This window comes from Anticarsia gemmatalis, chromosome 5 (genome assembly GCF_050436995.1).
Source record: "Anticarsia gemmatalis isolate Benzon Research Colony breed Stoneville strain chromosome 5, ilAntGemm2 primary, whole genome shotgun sequence".
Taxonomy (NCBI): domain Eukaryota; kingdom Metazoa; phylum Arthropoda; class Insecta; order Lepidoptera; family Erebidae; genus Anticarsia; species Anticarsia gemmatalis.
In genome coordinates, this window is record NC_134749.1 from 7,594,878 (window position 1) to 7,614,860 (window position 19,983).

The window sequence follows — 19,983 nt, forward strand, 5'->3', positions numbered from 1 at the left end:
CACAGAGTACGGTAAATGCTTTACAAATTTCGTTATTGTATTGGGCAAGTAATTTTAATTAATTGAAACCTACGTAAACAGTAATTGAAATTTGTATTATAATGGAGTTGATAGCTGAATACCGCAATAAAAAAGATAAATGTGCCGATCGTGAAAGTTTCAGAAGTCTATAAATATCTCAAAAACTATTAAATATGAGGTATTATCATCAATTATGTACTACCGCCGTTACTGAGTAATGAACAGTTGCATTGGTTTACCTGAAAGCCCAGGAGTAAAATATTTAAGTCAACATAATTTCAATTTAATTGTATAGTATCACGCACACTGCAAATCTATACTAATATTATAAAGCTGAAGAGTTTGTTTGTTTGATTGTTTGTTTGTTTGTTTGTTTGTTTGAACGCGCTAATCTCAGGAACTACTAGTCCGATTTGAAAAATTCTTTCAGTGTTATATAGCCCATTTATCGAGGAAGGTTATAGGCTATATATCATCACGCTACTACTAATAGGAGCAGAGTACCAGTGAAAAATGTTACAAAAACGGGGAAAATTTTAACCCATTCCACTTATGTGACGCAAGCGAAGTTGCGCGGATCAGCTAGTACTAAATAAGATGCTAAATTCTTATGGATTTAGTAATTTACCCGTTCACTATAATATAAACAAATATATAACGTTTCCTTCACTACTTTAATAAAAGGATACCAGCCAAACAAAAATATCTAAGGCTTACACGAGCTAACTTTGTCCCTCCAATGTGAGGAAGAAAAAGTTTATTACAAGTTTTGGTAGAGATTTCATTACACAGGTTACCCGATTCGCTCGGATAAATAGTTTACGTTTGTACGTTTAGTTGGACGTTATCTTTGATATATTATTTTCTTTGCATCTAAAGACATTTTTTGTCTCTCACAATATTTGGCGGTTTTTATGGACTGCTCTTACCGCAAATTAATAAATAACTGAGCCACTCTGTAGGCACAGGATAAAAGTCGAAGAAGATATTACTGAATGTAATTTCCAATATTTTTAGTTTTACAAAACAGGAAAATGTCATGTTTAATATGCTTTTACCAGGGCGTTCCTAACTGTATTTTAATTATTGAGACTGTAAGAAGTCAGAGTGTGCAAGGATGGACGCGATATTTTAGTGTAAGGAACTCCCATTAATCTCGCTGTATTTAAGACCGACTCGAGGCTGTGATATGACGCAAACACCAAGAAAAATATTTAGCGGATTTGACATTGGCATTGAGGTTTTATAGTTTGTTTAGATTACCTTCGCGATGGTTAGGAATTTGAGTAAAACGAATATGCTCCGGATTTAGATCACTAAGCTGATAACTACCATTTGCATTGCGTTTGATATTTTGTAACCGAATAAACAATACTAATATTTTTGTTGCAGGTATTTTACGAGTCATAATAATTCAGAGGTTGCCAGAAGTCTGCATAAATAGGTAACATTACCATAAGCAGGTGACTACGAACAAAGAAAAAATATTTTTTGCTTATTTCTTATCGTCTGGGAACAGCCGCTCACCCTGAAATGTTTCGATTAAATAAAAATAAAATGGTGGCCTATCGTCGCGCGTCGCACCATACCTTTCGTCCGTTACCAACATCGCTCGCTTTTTGTACCACCTCCCATGTATTATTCATGGGGTCCTGCCTCACTTGTTCCTGCATTGTCTACGCGTCGGCAATTATGAAATTTATGCGTAAAGCCTTTAGGCAGATCACTGTATTAATGTAGTGCGTGAGTCACCAGCGCCGTGGAACAACCGAGGTTGTCCACTTGTTGAGCTGACTGATGCTGATTTATCGGTCTCACTTCGATATTGATCGATGTGTCTGCGAGTATGATTGTAGAGCTAGCTGGTAAAAAATAAAGCGTAATGTTCTTTTAAATTACAGTTTTCATTTGGAATAATTACGCATGCCCAACATAGTAAAACGAGTCCCCGTCTTTTTTTGTTTATTAATCATGGTTATTTTGTACGACATTAAGGTACCAAGACTTGCAGTAGCGTCACAATTATGCATAATTTATTAATAAACATGGTAATTATTTAAAACTGTAGTCTCGATACAGTATTTATGTACGTTTGCGTCATATTATTTTCTCAATTAAAAATGTCTGTGGGCGTGAGAATCATCGTAGTTCGTAGTAAATAACAGGAATACTGCGATGTGCTAAAAATAATTCGGCGTGAATCATGGTCCATTCAGTAGTTATACGCAGTGACGCAGCTTTATAACACTTATCACCGCGATAAGGAGCAGTTTCTACGAAACTGTTGTGTTGTGTCGGACTGGCGAAACTACGTAATACCTATCATACAACACTAATATGATTACGTCCTCAGGGATAATTATTATTTATTGTAGTTAGTTCGGGCTTGTTTATTTATGTAAGCAATCCCCGTTGTCACTTGTTGATTTTGTCTTCAGTAACTGGTATGTTTTCTAAACATTCTTCAAGTATTAGAACGTGATGTCATAAGTGCTTTGTAGCAGGTACAATGTTACCTATATGTATTTACTCAAGTAGGAAAGATTAGAGTTTTTGACTGTGCCTTATCAACGAGGAAGTATGTAGTACCGATTAGTATATTTGGTGAATTCCCGCGCAATGCAATACTAGTATAATGATATCGATAGCCACCCGAAGCGGTATTATGGTAATGTGGACGAGGACATGCTTTTGCGTCCCGTAAGCAATAAACCTTTTTATTATTTTCATAATAAACTAGCTGACCGCGGCATGGCGCCAGTGTGCACCACGATGCAGATTAAATAAATGAAAGCGTTTAAATTAAGGCGTGTGAGCTTGGGAATCGAAACTTTTTCGTCGCCTTACTTTTCCAATTTCGCAAAATAAACAGCTCATTTAATTACACTAGAAAGTTCTAGGCGTTTGTTTTGGCCTGAGTTGAGGGTTTAGATTAAGACTAATTAATGTGACCATCTGATACTTAGTTTTAGATTTGGTATTTTTTTTGCTTTTTTTTTTAATTCTTGCGCAGTTCATTAAGTTGTACAGACATTGACAGCTGCTACAGTTGCGTTGAAATAAAATATAAGGGAAAAATCGAAACCACGATTTTAAATTGCACTTTAATCGTGCCTCCAATAAAGTAATTTGTTATTATAAAATGGTTACTGATACTTATCAAAAGCCTTAGCTATGGCAAGTTTGCATGATAATATATTTAGTGATTAAATATATGGCGGGTGGTTTGGGCACTAATTATATTTTGCCTGAAATTGTTAAATAAAATATTATTTACTGTAGGTAGCTACTAGAAAACGAGATAATTATTTGGTAGCAATTAGTCTATACTTTGTTATGATTACTGTTTATTACTGAACACATACTTATGTTAGGATGCAATAAAAATGATTAGTACTGATATGATCACAACGTTATTGCAAATAATATTTATAAAAATTGAGGTAGGTACATTGATAAGGCATAATAATATATCTTGATCCAAAGACAGCATTGTATTGCACATATTGCATTGATCCAGCTGTAATGTGGTCGAACGGGGGCTAGCCGCGAAAGTTAACCTTGAAGCCTTAGTGCAGCACGAGATTAACGGTGCGACGGCGCAGGCTGCTTTCGCTCGCAAATAACTATAATCATATTTAAGTAGATAGGTACATGCACATAGCGCGACCGCCCATCCTCTTCGACAAAATGCAAACGTGAACCTCACATTATTGTGTGTGACTCAGTATATTGTCATAAATATTTTTAGAATATTCATAACACCACCGCGTAGGTATGCATACCTATTTCAAATTAACTATAATGTTTTAATTAGGCCGTTTTATTTAATACCTTTTATACCTACTAACCGCACTGACCTTCCAAGTAAACTGGACTCATTTTATATTTATTTAATTCTATAGTTACATTATTAACCTTTTTTATAAATAAGTCAATATAAATAAATAACTATTACTGCATGTCAAGTGTGGTCAAGTAGATTGCAATCTAAGTAGCACCGATAATCCGATACTTCGTGTCCCATATCGATTACAACGAAACAGTTACAGCACAAAACAAAAAATATTCACACCAATTTAATATGTCGTTATTGTGATCAGTTGAAGTTGGCGAAGAGATTTACTACGTGTCGCCAACTTGAGATCGCCTCTCATAAATCGATGTAATGGTTCGATCAAAGTACCGATAGGGTGCTATCGAGACACCGCTATCGATATAGTTTACCGGATAATGGCTGTGAAAGCTCGACAGGCGCGTCGACGACCGGCGACACGACACTTCTACTGGTGAAAGAATGACAATGATCGATTCTGACCGATAGATACGTCTAACACAACGAGCATTAATGTATAAACATAGGTATGGTCGCGCGAGCGATTATACTAATAGCAGTAACAGATGCAGCGTGAGCTTTTGTAGAACGTGCGGGGCGCTTATATTGTATGGAGTACGTATCTAGGGCTAAGCATCGTATGAAAATGTTAGTGCACGTGGGCGGTCAAGTTCGCTTGTTCTGTTGTAATAGGTTGTTAGGCCCGTCGCGGGGTCAGCGATCACCGACGCCAACAAGAGAATAGATGAGCCGCCGAAATGAGTCACGCGGAAACAAATTTAATTTGTTATTATAACAGCAGGTTGTTTGCTCACATTTCTGAGTAATTGGCGGTGTCGGTTGAAGCATGCGGTTAAAGCAATGATAAAAATATAGTGAATGTTGTATAAATGTAATGTTCAACTGAATCTTCCTCAAATATTAGTGAGCCGCAATAACATGCGGACAAACCCGACATAATTAAATAAACTCATCCAAGCTTAAAGACTAATGAAAACATCAACATTGTACTAATTGAAATAAATAAATTGCAGCGAAAAATAGACAACAATAAATGATTGTATTAAGACTGACTGGTCTCGTCACTATCTATTATTCAGTGCACAATATAATTCATTGAACAGTTTATAAGATTTATAGCTTGGTATTAGTGAAGTGATATAGTCGTTCAGTGTTTGTGGAAAATAGTGCGCGTGGTTGTTGGCGCCGGCAGCAACGTCGGGGCTGCGGAGAGTCCACATCATCGCTATACGTGAGTTGGCCACACACCAAAAACACTCATATCCCTTATACGTGACAACACAATGTACAACTTTACGAAATTATAATGTGTACATTCAAATGCTATTTTGAATTCTAAATAGGTGCATAATGTTTACGCCATTGAGCCAGTACCTAATAAGCGCAAACGCTATGAAATGTTCGAATACTATTATAGAACTGATTCACCAAATTCAATAATATTCTAACATATAAGTTTTATGTATGTTATATACATTTACGTTACATTATTATGGATTATACTTAAGCATATGTTATACTTTGTAGCAATAAAATCAGGTCACAGTCAATTGCATTTCATTGCAGCTGTCCTCAACCTCTGACGTGATTACTTTATGAAATTCAAGTAATTTATATCATTCGTAAAAGCAAGTAAATAAATGTTGTTCCTATGATATTTACATACTGATATTCTGACTAAATCGTCGTCGGAACTTACCCCGGAGAATTTCAACGTCGGTTAAATTACTTGATTTAGGAAAATTCGATAATTTCGCCATCTTTTTTAAGCATTTTTTGATCCACGTCATTCAATTATCACATTGATACGTCACAATCTGTATGAAAACGAGTAGAGCGACGATAATGATGAATGTTTGTTGTGTAAACCGTCCCCGGGGTTCTCGCCGCGTTTAACTTGATTCGCACTTCACGGCTCTATGCTCTACCGTGCGCCGAGTGTTAATTCAACACTTCAAAACCCTTCAACTTAGCTATTCCTAACACCGTTTTCTACAAGGCTTATATGCTCCGTATCAAGAATACTCAGTAGCGCGATTCTCTACAGTCGGTACTAATGAGTATCCAGAATTTGGCAAATATATACTAAATAAATAGTTCCTAAAACGCCTGATGGAGGCGCTGATCAGATTTTCATACAAAATTTCTCGATAGCTAACCGGTTGTCGATATTGAATAATTGTACAGAATCGCGCTTTAGTACCACGGATACATAAAATTGATACGACTAAATAACTTAATAATGTCCCAAGGTATTTTTTAAAGCTACGTAACAATAAGCTGATGCTCTATTAAAGTCATAATTTGTTATGACGCAAAATTGGTTTATAAATACATTGTGATGTCTTTTAAAAATACGTCACAAGTTGATTTGTTACGTTAATATTATTTTAATACGGCGTCGAGATGTAAAACAACCACACAAGTGACACGGCGTGGCGATAGTTATTTTAAATGACTTGCAATCATGAACTTATAAATAAAATTGAGTTTTCCAAACTTAAGACACAATTTTAAAGTGGAACCTTACGAGTAGATGCACTATGCGATTACCTACTATTCGCAGTCGGTTAAAGAAGTAGGACATACTAGTCACCATATGAATCAGTTACTATCCAGAGAGAATACTTTTTAAGAATTATATAATAAAAATATATAGGTATTACAAAAGGCATTTGATTACTCATCAAAGCAAGTTCGTATCGCATCGTAGAACTCCGCTATGAGGGTAATTACCCGTACTTATAGAACCCTTAATGTTACTCTAAGGTACTGTTTAACATAGTAGTCACCTTATTCCAAAAAATATATATAAAAAGTAAGTTAGCATCCAAATACGCCTACACGACAATTACAGGCCACTGGCGGGAACAGGGACAGTTAATTTGGATCTGAACGAGCTTCAGTCCATGTTCGCGGGAGACAATCTTAAATAAAATGAGTTTACCTTCCTACAGCAAAATAGAATTGGTAATAATAGCAATCAAGGTGATTACAGCCACCCTTTTGAAGCGAAAATGTGCTCTCAACAGTGCGGCGCTTTCTAAAAGAAAATTGTTTACGTTATTATAGCATATTTGCTATCTATTTTGCTTGAAAATGACAGTGCTGTCTGGCGCTAACGTGTTTTATACAGGTCGTTATTTAGTCGGTTTATTATGTTAACGTAATCGCGGATATAAAACTTTTATTAATATACGAAATGTTTAGTTATGTGACTGTTGAATATAGTCCTCTATTTTACAAGGAAGGCTATACAAATTTTTATTCTACGTTCTTAAAATATGTGGTTTAATAAGCTTGTAAAACTGCCCACTTAATTAGTTACGGCGAGTGTGCAAACACCACTAGGTACCACAGGTACTACAATGTTTAGATAAATACCTCTGACGCCGATCATCTCCATACTTTCATTTGTTTAAGAATAAGGGAAGTTGTCTGTCAAGTAATTCCAGTTTATGTGGTCCCGTGTGGGCTGACACAGGATCGCTTTCAACTTTTGATGAGAGTACATGTTTTATGGCACAAACTAAAACTGTTTTCACATTGGAGGCAGCAACAACGCGCCATATAAAATCGCGGCGCCGCGTATGAAAGGATGCGCATGTGATCTCTCACATTTCCCTTTATGTTAGAACCTTTTGAACCCCGCCGCTATCAAAGGACTCGAAATAAAAACTAAATGCAACTCGGTCACGGTGATTTGTGTCAAATGATGTCAAACGTCGTCGCTTGGTTTCAGACTGACATCATACACAATGAGGCAAACAAAATCAGATAGTAAATTGCAGATCTGATTGTGCTTTGTATTCACGGTCGCATTTATGCGGTAAATCTTGTATAGAATAAAAAACAACTAATAAACATGATGAAAGTCATTGAGTCATCGTACTTAAACATACAATTTCAGTGAAACGAATGCGACTGCTGCATTTTTCGAATACGTAGCCGAATTTCAAGCACATGTGAAAGGCATCGCGATACACATAAAACGTATTTCTGGCGTCTTATGACTTTATTAAACTCCTTTTCCGACGATTGTCCGGTTTTATGACCAATAAGTTACCTCACATTTCGGCAACCTTTTTGAGTTGGGATATCTTATTTCATGTTAACACATTTTAGGTAGGTAGAGTCGATATCTTTAAATAAGCAGAATAATGACTGAAAAGATTAAATCTTGAATATTTGAAGTTAAAGTAAAAAAACAACGAATCTCTTATGTAAAATCCAATAAGCTTTTAAAAAAACAGCTAATAAAATGTCTACTAATAACAATTACTCCACTCCACGCAGTAGCTCCATGTCCGTAAAGCAACAAAGCAAGTACTCTCAGTAATTAATTAATGACTTTCCTCTAATAAATTATTTATTGCAATGCTCGCAGACACCTGGGCTCGCAATTAATTAGTGTTTATGATGTCCGCTATCTGTTTACTGCAATCCTACCGTATTTTACTATCTGATACAATACGATTCATGGAAATTATCGAAATAAACTAACTTAGACCGGCTCTAAAATTATTTTGTAGTTTCGATACATTGTGCCAAACTATTACTGTATAGAAAAAAATCACTTTTGTTTTGAGTATTTTTTTGGGCAAATATTTTAAAAAACGATGGGCCTGTCTGCATTTTAAACAATATTTGCAATATCACTTTAAAAACTCATGTCGACTAAGTATTGTACATTAGAATTAAATACAAACTTGAGCACAAGGGTTATTTTATGATAATCAGCCAATACGTACTGGAAACACGTTTTTTGCAACAATTTGTGTAAATATTTCCCTACAAATGTATATTTTTCTTTAACTCGATGAGGCATGTTAACGTCATTCGAACAAAAAAAGTATTGACGCTTGTATTCAACACTTAACATTCTCACTTCACATTATAAACATTTTAAAGGATACTTTTAACGTTCGGCTGTAGAAATGATTAAGCATATTGTGTAAACATTTTGACATCGAATGACTAAAAGACTAAAAATGTTGTCTGCATATCGACGAAATTTGATAGTTGGCAAATCTAGGTGTGCCAAAGTTTGTAACACGAAACGCGACGTTTGAACTACATTATTCATAGAAATGTGGAAAACACAAAACAATTTTTCCGAGTTGTTCGGGAATATCTAATGGCATTCGTATTCTTGTCGGTACGCGAAAATTTTTCCTATTGTATTTGGAATTGAACACGTTTATATATCCGCAGAGAATATTAATTCCATATTTTTGTATAGGTACCTATATAAAAAATGTGATGTTGACTAAGTATAAAAAATGTGATGACAATGAACTGAATTTTTGATCAGACAATTTTTCATATATTATTCTAGAATTTGACTCTACCAGAAGGCGCGCAAATACCTCATTATTTCTACGTAATTTAAATAGCGTGATTACGTACACGAATAGATACGAAACAAGAAGACATCACTTATCTGAATAGAAGATCCTTGAAATCTAATCAGTTTAGACAAACAATTGTAGGAATCTGTGTTTCGCATTAACCTTTACACAAATACTGCGTGACGCGGTCTATCGGCCATTGATTGTGTTCATTAAATATAGATAAAAATCACGTTTGCATCATGAGTTATAATATGCAGTTACAGCAAATGTCGTTTTATTTATCTACACGTTGATATTATTACAACACAATTTGCATAGACGGGCGCTTCTTTGATGGTTTACTCATAGAATCAACAATTATACGGTTATACACCCACGATCTTCCATAAATGAATTGTAACATAGAATAGCAAATAAAATCCTACAACGCAAGAATTACTTTGTCGTAAAAAACCCATTTTCTTGGTCTAGAAAATAATTTGAGTCTGAAAGTTTTTCACAGCTAGCGGTAAAATGTGTCTATCTGTAACCTCAGTGACATTGATATAGTACGCAGGTCGGGAAGAAAAAACCTAAGAAGTTTCTCACAAGAACTAATGGCCGGACATAGAAACGTCGGCAAAGCTTTTTCCATCAATTTTGCTGTCAAGATTACCGTCTACATAAAATTATGCTAACACTAATTATAATTATTGCTCAGAGATTTCTAATCCTGATTATTTTTATCCGATTAATATGCTTCTGCAATTGCAAAGCAATCAGTTGTTGTATTTGTCTTAAGAGCCATTTTATAAGTACGAGGTACAGATTCATAATTACCATAGTAGGTACTTTGGACATATAAAAATAGTTTCGATGTATTATTTTTGTAATAACCTAATTATTACTCGATTTTAAATCTAAAAGCAAGTTATATTACGTAGGGTTTTTTGTTAATTAAATATTTCTATCATTTACCTTACAACCTTATACAGAAATACAGGCCTACAAATACTAATGAATGACGTAGGCCTTATCGTAATTTTCCCCATAAATTGAGAAAACCTTCAAAAATTGTACGTCATGTAAAGTTCCTAATCAAGACATTTTATCAGAACAAAATTGTTTTAATACACGATGCCCCTTTAAGGGCACACATGTATACTACGCACAAATGGGCACAAATGGCATATACTAGGTCAATTACAGTTCCTTCTACCACACATATTGACATCAATAAAACAAATGACAATAAAAAAGTCGCAATAATTCTTGTCAACGTGCAGTAAAACCGCAGAGATGAATAGATCAACCTGAGGAGATTGATTGACGCGTTTACTGATATAATTGGAGTGTCACGAGTCAGGTAAAAGATTGACGATTGACCGATGATGGCTTGACGAGTTGACATCGCGGGTGTGTGCTTGAGACGGCACCGGCAAGGATGCTCGTTAGATGTCGATAATGAACACAATTGACGACCGGCGCCATTCCTTGCGTAACGCAATGAAGAACGTTTATAGCGAGCGCACGTAACTGCATTTGCAAATTGTTCAAGTTTATGGCTGTCCTAATTAAAAGATTTCATACTTCAATATGTGATTTATTGTCAAAACATCAACGTAAACGATTTAAAATTTATATTTATATACGTCTCTACCGTATTTTAAGCTACACTGAATATTCCAGGGAGATGAGCACACCATGTGGCTCGGTTACGGTTCGTCGGCGACAGAATTTAGGGATGAAAATGAATACCTTTCAATCCGCTGTAATATGTAAAATTCAAAGAAAAATCTGTCTTTTTCTGCACCAATTTGCTTCTTTCATCATTTATAGAATTTAAATTGTTGTGTTGCGACTGTATAAACAATTATGTTATCAGAAGGATTATTAATTATTTCGATAAATTCAAACTCTGCTATAAATTGCCGCCTTTGAACTCTTAACCCTACGTATTATATTCTAGACACGATTTAAGGTATTAAGCAATGTGTTTCGGAACTAACGACACAAATGTTCATACATGTCATGAATGAGATGATTATACCGTTTCTAAGAACATCAATGGACCTCTAAAGCATGCCTAATTAGTGGTTTGAGTTGAATACTATGACTGAGTTGTACATTGGTGTTACAAGGATAATTTCTAATAAATAAATATTGCACGTATTCGCAGAACTCGTAATAAAAAGCTTATTTAATACTCTATTTAACTTTGGCAGACCGCAATTCAGATCACGCCTTGACCGAAAACCGCAGAATGTTGCTAACTCATACCTAAAGAGTAGGTACAGACATACATGTAACAAGCAGGTAAATACGTGCATGTATTCTTTACCTTATTATTAAATACCGTGGAGCATATTACCTTTAGGAACATATTAGGTCGGGGAAAAAGTCTTTTTGCATTATAGTATGTATGAACTTGTAATAAAATCTCCTTGGCTATAGTATTTGTATCTGGCTGGTTTTAGTATCATTGAAAGTAAAAATTAAAAAAACCAAAACCAGCCAGATACAAATACTATAGCCAAAGAGATTTTATTACAAGTTCATACATACTATAATGCGTAAAGACTTTTTCCCCACCCTAATATATTTTTTCTTCACTTGTCTTGTTAAATGCTCGTTGGTTATGGTAGAGCTAGATCCCAAGTAATACGCGATGAGACATGATATGAATGTTATACAACATAATGGTATTTCTAAGGTGGATAATATGCATAATTAGTCCCGTGGAGCACAAACTGCCGCTAATTTGATAGTCGTTTACTATTAATTATAATACTCTGCATGTAGCAAAATGATCTGGTTATGCGTAAACGTTGCCTTCGTTTAAACTTAAACGACATTAAACTAATTTTCTATTAAAATAGCTTCGTAACGATTCGAGTCTGACCTCCCAGCACAGACAACACACAACAACATCAAGTAAACAGCATAGATACTGAGATCGCATGCACAGTTATGCGACTACTTAGTCATTCTCAGTTTCCGTGAAGGGACGTGTTCCAATTTATTCTAACAGATTGTTGCTACCGTAATATTACCTTCATATAAAAACACCTGTCACTCACGTTGTCACGGTTTTCTACATATAACAAAAACTGATGAAAACTTCTGGATAATACTAATATCGAAACCATCCAAGGAACGCATTTAAACTTATCAATATTATTCGTATCTATTATTCAATTCCATTCTTTAGACATCCTTTGATATGAAAATAAGTAAATTGCTGGCAGCTATTGTTCCAGTCTTTATACTCATTCAAAGATTATGACTAGGGTCAACCGTTTCACGAGAGTCACAAATAGGCGTAAAAGAGAACAGTCGTTTTACTGTGTAATAAACAGCTATTGGGTGTAAAGCATTTATAAATGACTTGTAGAATAAGTACCTAATTACAGACACCGAAATCATGTTGCCTTTTCAAAATAATTATGCACGGTACAAAAGCATTTGTAAGGACTTGACGTAATCAAAGGAATCACCATGACTAGTGAGCTAAGCACGTTATACCATTAAAATTACGCTAGGTACAATTAGTGGCAAGTCTATTTGTTACCTTCGCAATAAACATCGGGTTAAATAGTGACAAAGTTGCATTATGTACGGACAAATAGTCAGGTTTCCGATAAAGTACAACCGCAACCACTCCATTACCTTCAGATGACTTTAATGACCCATGCGCTTTAATAAACAACTCTGGTTTTTATTTTTAGCTCATTCCCATATCAGCATGGAAAATAAGTAAAAAACTCAGTAACGAGTTTTTGACTGTTGTGAGATGGTAACAGCACAATGAAATCGAATCTACGAATGTTGAGTGCCCATTTATTGTTCGGTACTTTAACAAACGTGTTCACGCTGCACTTTATGTTAGATGCCGATGGTAAACAAGTATAAAGCCATAATGTCAACATGCACCTCAGGTTTCTCGACGAACCCTGACAAACGAGGTATTGTTGCAGTGAGTCGCGCGCTCGGAACCACGGGTGCGACTATGGGAATGCACCCATAAAGTTTCCGCATTGTGATTTTTATCCGAAATCTGTATACAGCGCAGAATTATGCCGCACTCATCGTAGGGGTACAAAAGGTACGCTCACAGTATAAATGCGCAATCATAAGGATACAGCGGAACTGTGTACAGTGTGTGATGTGAATTAGTTCTCACGTGTCCTATGTAAGTTATTTAGTTTCAATTAATAAAAACCGACCAGTTTTTAACATTTTCTCCAAAATCAAACTACGTTTAGCCAACTCAATGTTTTCGTATTAAATAAGTCGACTTATAAATAATACATTCTTAAAATATTTACAGGAGAGAATCCTCTCTACATACATCCAAGTTTCGTCTGAGTCAGACTTGTCTCGGGAAATACCGCACGAAAGAGAGATTATAAAATGTACATAGACTCAATCATCTATTGTTCTACATAAAGGGTGATCTAATATCGCGGTGACTAACTTTGATTCAATCTATTCCGGTTAACGGGTAGTTAAAATTTATGGCCGTTAATTCAATTCCAGCAATCGTTTTACATGTTATCATCATAGCTATATGAAATAAGTGTATCAACCTGTGGTTTTTAACTCTATAAATTATAAGGTAATCACTATAAGTTTTTAATTTATTGACATAACTGCTATTTAATTTCGACAACGAAACACCCTTGCTTCATAAATAAATTAATCGGTACATGTCATTTTTACGACCAATTACCATAAATAACTACACACATAGTTTAATAATTATTTAATTTATGCCTTAATTTGTTATTTTACGAACGAGTATATAATTAATTATATTTTTTAAAGGTTAGATCGCGTGAGGCAAAGGCAATCAAGTCATGCGCATTTCCGCGCTGAGCCGACGAGTCTGCCTCCCACGCAGGGCTCGTAATGGCAGGCTTATTGTTCCCAGCTAAACCTAATAATGCATTATGCAACTTATTAAATCATTATTATCTTAATCTTAAACAAATATCTTGCGCGCTTCAATAAAACCCTTATTTAGCATTAACATTATAAGATATGCGGTTTCGTTGAACTGCTTGTTATTTTCAGTACTTATGAGAAACCACGTCTCGATTTTATAAACGTTTGACGCGTTTAAATATGCTATATATAGATAGACAGATTACAGAAAAATTGTATGCACGGTTTCAATAGCATATTTCCGTATATTAAAATACAGATAATCCTCGGACAAAAGAATTAGAAGTTCGTGAGATAACGTGCCCACAACGGATTAACGTCAACAATTATAAAAGAAGTGTCGTGTAACAATATCCGTAGAGGCGCTCTACAACACTACACAGCGTCAAATAAACTTTAACAGTCTCCATACAAAGTAACAATAAACGCGAGGTTATGACATGGCGGCGACGCGACTCAGCGATGTTTTATTCTTGTGAATGCAAAAAATAGAAGTACACCTACGGTAGTAAAAATTTATCACCGCGTTATAGAAGTACAAAGTATGAATGGGACAAAAACAAGGCAACGTAATGTAGGTCACAAGCATCATCCCGCGGTAGCCCAGAGGTGGTTAAGCTAATAAATTATCCGTAACATGTTCTCGCCTCGCCACGCCTGCGATAGAAATTGATGGGCTCCTTCGCAAACGTAATTAATTTAAAGTGTGAAGTCTTATATCACTTACAAGATTAGATTAAAATGATTTCTTATACAGCTTTCTATAGGAATATCGATTATTACGGTCTAATGGAAATGTTAGAACAGTCTTTATCGAAAATATATTGCTCGCCCTTAGCTCATATTTCATTTAATGGTTACGATTGAAGATTCTATTTTATTACTTTATATCTTCGTGGAGTTGTTATTTAAATATGATCTGTTATCGTGAACAACACGTTACACGATCACATAACTTAACGTCCCAATTATAAATGATTAATAGATAGATATTAAACTCTACCTATAGTACCTATAGACAAAAATAAATATATAAAATATTCGAGAACATTGCGAATTTCTCTCGATGTCAATAAACGCGTAATGTACTATGTAAAGACAGTTTACAAAAACAAAAGGCGAAGACGAGACTGAAATAAAGACAGATATGTAAACATTAACGAACGCGAAATTCAAAGCTCGCCAAAACGCATTGACAGAATGTTGTCTGCAAATACTCAAAATTAGTAATTCGCTAATAGCAATCTTGTGAAAGCAAGAACTTCAATTAGATATATAAAAGCTTCGAAGCGTTGTTTTATGTCCAAATGTTACGAGCATGCGGCATCGTGATTGTACCGCAGATAGGAGCGCTACGCCAAACTTTGTGGAATTTGAGACGCATCGCTGGTCCTTACGACATAACAAATGTTCATAAAGCATACGAATCATAAGCCGTCGTATTGTCTTGTTACTGTCAATGATGATATCTATCATTTAATTTGCGTGATCAATGGATGCTTGCAGACAATGGGCAACTCTACATTTTGTTTTTTCGTTTTTTCGTGTGTACATAATGATGTGGTAAAATATTAATGCGAAACTTACGAGTTTCCGAAGGCCAAATCGGTAAAGATTTTGGTAGTGTGGTGTGAGGGCACCATCATAAATCAGACGCCTACAAGTGTGGTGTTGTTTTGTTACAGATCACCAGATATAGCATGCTGACGAGGTGGTTGGCGCTGGCGCTGGTGGCGGCGTGCTGTCGCCTCGCGGACGCCTGCACGTGCGCACCAGCACACCCACAGACACACTTTTGCAACAGCGATTTTGGTAAATTACTTCGCAATCAAATTATAATTAACAACTTTCTTATTGTCGGAACAGATTAAACATTCATACCACTTGAATTAATTCTGAAGAGACATTTATCTGACTTTAATGAGGAAAATGGAGACGAGCATTGTACTGAATCCGATATTTTAATTCGTGACTTAGTGGATTATTGACATTCATTAAATGAATTGCGTTTTGAGAGTCATCGTAAACAATGAAGCAAATAATGTTAAGAACGGTATAATTTAGCATTTTTGTTTTATTCTTTCAGTAATCGTTGGCAGAGTACAAAAAACATTTCGAGGCAAAGATTTTTACGACGCATATAAAGTGAAGATTCGAAACAAATACAAAGTGAGTAAAATTAAACAAATATTATATTTTCAGTTTGATACTAGGAATGATTTGGTATTAAAGGATCATATTTCGGAACCGATACAATATGTATCATCTTTCCGTTATAATATTCAACTAAAATCAACCCATTGTTTTCCAGACCCATTGGTAGTTTGTAATAAATAATATTTTTTATTTTGCAGGCGACGCCGAAAGCGGAAGTAGCGCTGAAATCCGGTCGATTGTTAACACCATCTCAAGATTCTCTGTGCGGAGTAAGCCTGCAGCCGAGGGAGACCTACGTAATAACAGGTCAATAGCACTAAAACATTCAATTCGATGTCCTATCTTCGACCGATGTCCAACTAAATTCAAAGGATACATCACGATCTCCGAAGTTAGCTTACCTCTATTAAACTACCGAGGATCGATACTATCCCAATGCAAATTGCTGACAGAGGTCGTGGCCAAAGCCCAAGCCGTAGCAGAGGAAACATTTAGAATATTTATAGCTTTAATGCGTACATTATTCTAATTTAATTTTACCGAATAAATCTCGAACAACATTATGCACGAACAATTCAGGGTGGATTAAATCTGACAATACGAGTAAAGGTCAAGGCAATAGCTGTTTTCATCTAACACGCTAGTCTGTCTCACTTTATTAGTAAATCCTAATTACGGACAAAGTGTGTGTTGGATAAAGTGCGATAAGCCCTCCGGTTCTTGCAGCCTCGTATAATACAGACGTTCATATTATAAATGCTAATATGTCTAAGGGTAAAATGAATTGGTAATACTTACTATGTCTTTTGGTAGTATCTCTTGGTTCTGAGTACATGATCATTTTCAAGTTAAGCATGTCTAGGAATATTTGTGTAACGATAGCGGCGCTCTCATGATAGTAATCATGATTGGTAGAATCGGTGACTGATAATGTGTCACATCAGATAATGTTTTATGATCATGACTTAAAAAAACATATTTATATTTTATTCTTCCCTAAAAACATATTTTTCAAATATTTCAGGTCGAGTTGTTCATTTAGAGGCTCACGTGCATTTGTGCGGTTACGTCAGCAAATGGCGTGACGTCACTCCTCGCCAAAGGAAAGGCTTCCGGCTTCTGTACAAACAGGGCTGTACTTGTAAAGTAAGTGTTACTTCGTTAAATAAATATCTAAACTTAAAGGAATACTCTGGAACGAATAGAAAATATAATTTATTTGTGAAAATTTGTCTGAAAAGTGGACGTTTAAAGTTATAACCATTCTAAACTTTTAAGTTGAGCTAAGGAGTTTCTCTCAAGTTTCAACTTCGTAACTTTGTTTAGATACGATTTATTACGTTTTATATATTTATCTTGGTAGAGGCATCTTGAAACTAAGCCAAATAACTTTTTTTAACTTTTGAAAACTACTTTCGTTTAGGTATTTCTGACACCGTGTTACACATAAGCGGCCATTTTAATAAATATTTTGTTTGCATGATGAGTAGATCACAATTTATTGTATTAATAGTGATATTTGATATCGACAGGTCCACATGACGCGACGGCGAACAAAGTCGCCGAACACGTGCGTAACAGCCTACGACGAATGCTACGAGCGACACGGTGTGTGTCTACAGGACCGCGACCGCCGCTGCCGTTGGACTAGGTATTTATTTACTTGTTTAATAATAACTGCAATGTATATTAAAAAATATAAGTTTGTTTGATACGTATCATATTTAAAGTCATAAAGCTGTACTACATGTGCTACGAATCATGCCCGCGTTCACCGCACATGACATACATCGTTGTTGATTTAGGATTAACTGTCACAAAAAAGCCTATATCTTATATTTTGTCGTTTAAATCAACCTAAGCCGTAAAAAGATTGGTAATGATTTCTTTAAAAAAAAATCAACATACTCGCAATGAGATTTTACGGATTCACACAGCACGGTGTGAATTGTATGCCTTTGATTAAAATTTGCTCATCCTGTTATTCAAAATTATTCTAAACACAGTAGGGCAACTTCCGCACGTAAAGCATTAGGTTTCATTTCAAACAACATTAAAATCGAATAAACACTTAGGTTGTCATCGTTTATAACGTAGAAACGAGTAGCAGTTGTAAACATCAAACCGTTTGAAGTTCACCTATCACATGGACACGTTGAAGTCTGTTCAAGATCACTCAACACGTGCGTTTGTGTTCCAGGGCTCCCGCTCTCACGAGGTGCCTGCAAGCGACTCGCTTCAACAGCACTATGACTTGATTCACCACCACTACGATGAACATGTTTACTATTCATGTATCTTTCGAACATCTCATCGTCGTCCTCATGAAAAATTACAAACTCATCTTCATTCATCACTAATCGTGCAAACGAACACGAGCAAAGCAGCTGTTTATTACTAAACCTAACATTATTATAACACAAGATTCATGTCGAGATTAAGTTATTTAGGTGAATGTTGTGTGTATGAAAGTAAAAGTTTTATTGGAAATGGTAACGAATTTATCGGTTACAAGTATTCGGAACATGTTACTTTGTGATTTTTCTTTTGGGCGCTTCTAAATTGTTGTTTTGTCTGAGTAGACAAAAATAGTTGTAACGTTATTTTTGTATTATTTATTTGTAAGTTAAAGATTGTAAATTAACTAATGATAGTGATATATAGGTTAAAATAAAGAATTTTAAATGGATGGTACGGTGTTTAAATATTTTAGCGTGAGCGTGTCAGTTCGAAACCCAATAAACATTAAATGGTAGTATCGGGGTAAGGTGCCGCCACTATATTATTCTAGTCCATAAATTCTGTTGTAATAGAGCACGTTATTCCAATACATAGGTAATGCTTATCGAATATGTATTTGAGCACGTAAACAGTGTCACATTTCATCTACAATCTATGTACTTACCATATCGGTGTGGTTGTGGTAGTAAGTTTGTTCGATAAGAGGGAAATTTTCCCTTCCGAGACGCCGCTGTAGCTGAAGGAGATGTCCAAATACCCAGGGCCGATCCTAAACAAATAATACAGGCCTATAATAATACAATATATTGGGCCAATATACAGAACAGGAAAATTCTTTGAGAAAGAGAGAGAAATATTATAATCTATCTTTTATGTACCTGGAAGTGGTAGATGGAGTTGAGACTATTGATGGAAGGTACTCCTCCGAACTTGAGGCCGAGGAGTAAGGCTCGGTGGTCGGAGCCGGCGTCACGCACGTTCTGTCTCACCAACACGAACTCTGGCCTATATGGCATTTAAACCCACTTGTCAGAAAAAAATATTATATGATCAAATCTGCATTTAACAGTGACAAATAGTAAGTAAGCGTAACTGTATAAATACTTTAATATACGAAGCGGCAAATTCGTACGATTGTTTTCAAATCCGCCTTAAAGAGACGTTGCTAAAGTTATACCCTAGCCCTAAGAACGTCGCTAGATTCCTATTTTTTGTATTGAGAAAATAATATAAACAATCTGGAAAATAAGTCGTAACTACACAAACATAATCGCAGTCGTGATGTGTCCATTATGATGTAATCAACTAATTGAGAGGTTTGTGGACAAACTACGAGTACCTACGCTGATGCAATTATCTGTCTCAAGTTTAATAACGTTGTACCATAATATCAATTGTGACTAACCTATAATTACAGTTTCTATTAAA

General features: G+C 35.4%; 2 protein-coding genes across 3 annotated transcripts in view; one reads left to right on the forward strand and one right to left on the reverse strand.

Moving 5' to 3' along the window:
• The window catches only part of Timp (Tissue inhibitor of metalloproteases), a 39,464-nt gene extending 20,461 nt beyond the window's left edge, over positions 1-19,003 (forward strand). The window contains exons 1-7 of one of the 2 annotated variants that reach the window (XM_076114524.1): positions 4,992-5,108; positions 15,843-15,969; positions 16,244-16,326; positions 16,512-16,620; positions 17,339-17,460; positions 17,847-17,965; positions 18,515-19,003. In XM_076114524.1, the coding sequence (XP_075970639.1) occupies positions 15,858-15,969; positions 16,244-16,326; positions 16,512-16,620; positions 17,339-17,460; positions 17,847-17,965; positions 18,515-18,572 (603 nt within the window). In that variant the 5' untranslated portion in view covers positions 4,992-5,108; positions 15,843-15,857 and the 3' untranslated portion in view covers positions 18,573-19,003. Of the gene's footprint in view, positions 1-4,991; positions 5,109-15,842; positions 15,970-16,243; positions 16,327-16,511; positions 16,621-17,338; positions 17,461-17,846; positions 17,966-18,514 lie in introns of those variants that run through there. The other variant, XM_076114523.1, reaches the window with a different exon arrangement.
• The window catches only part of Syn (synapsin), a 64,096-nt gene that overhangs the window by 32,601 nt on the left and 11,512 nt on the right, over positions 1-19,983 (reverse strand). The window contains exons 8-9 of the mRNA XM_076114895.1: positions 19,434-19,560; positions 19,220-19,324 (exon numbers count right to left, since the gene is read on the reverse strand). Of these exons, the coding sequence (XP_075971010.1) occupies positions 19,220-19,324; positions 19,434-19,560 (232 nt within the window). The remainder of the gene's footprint in view (positions 1-19,219; positions 19,325-19,433; positions 19,561-19,983) is intronic.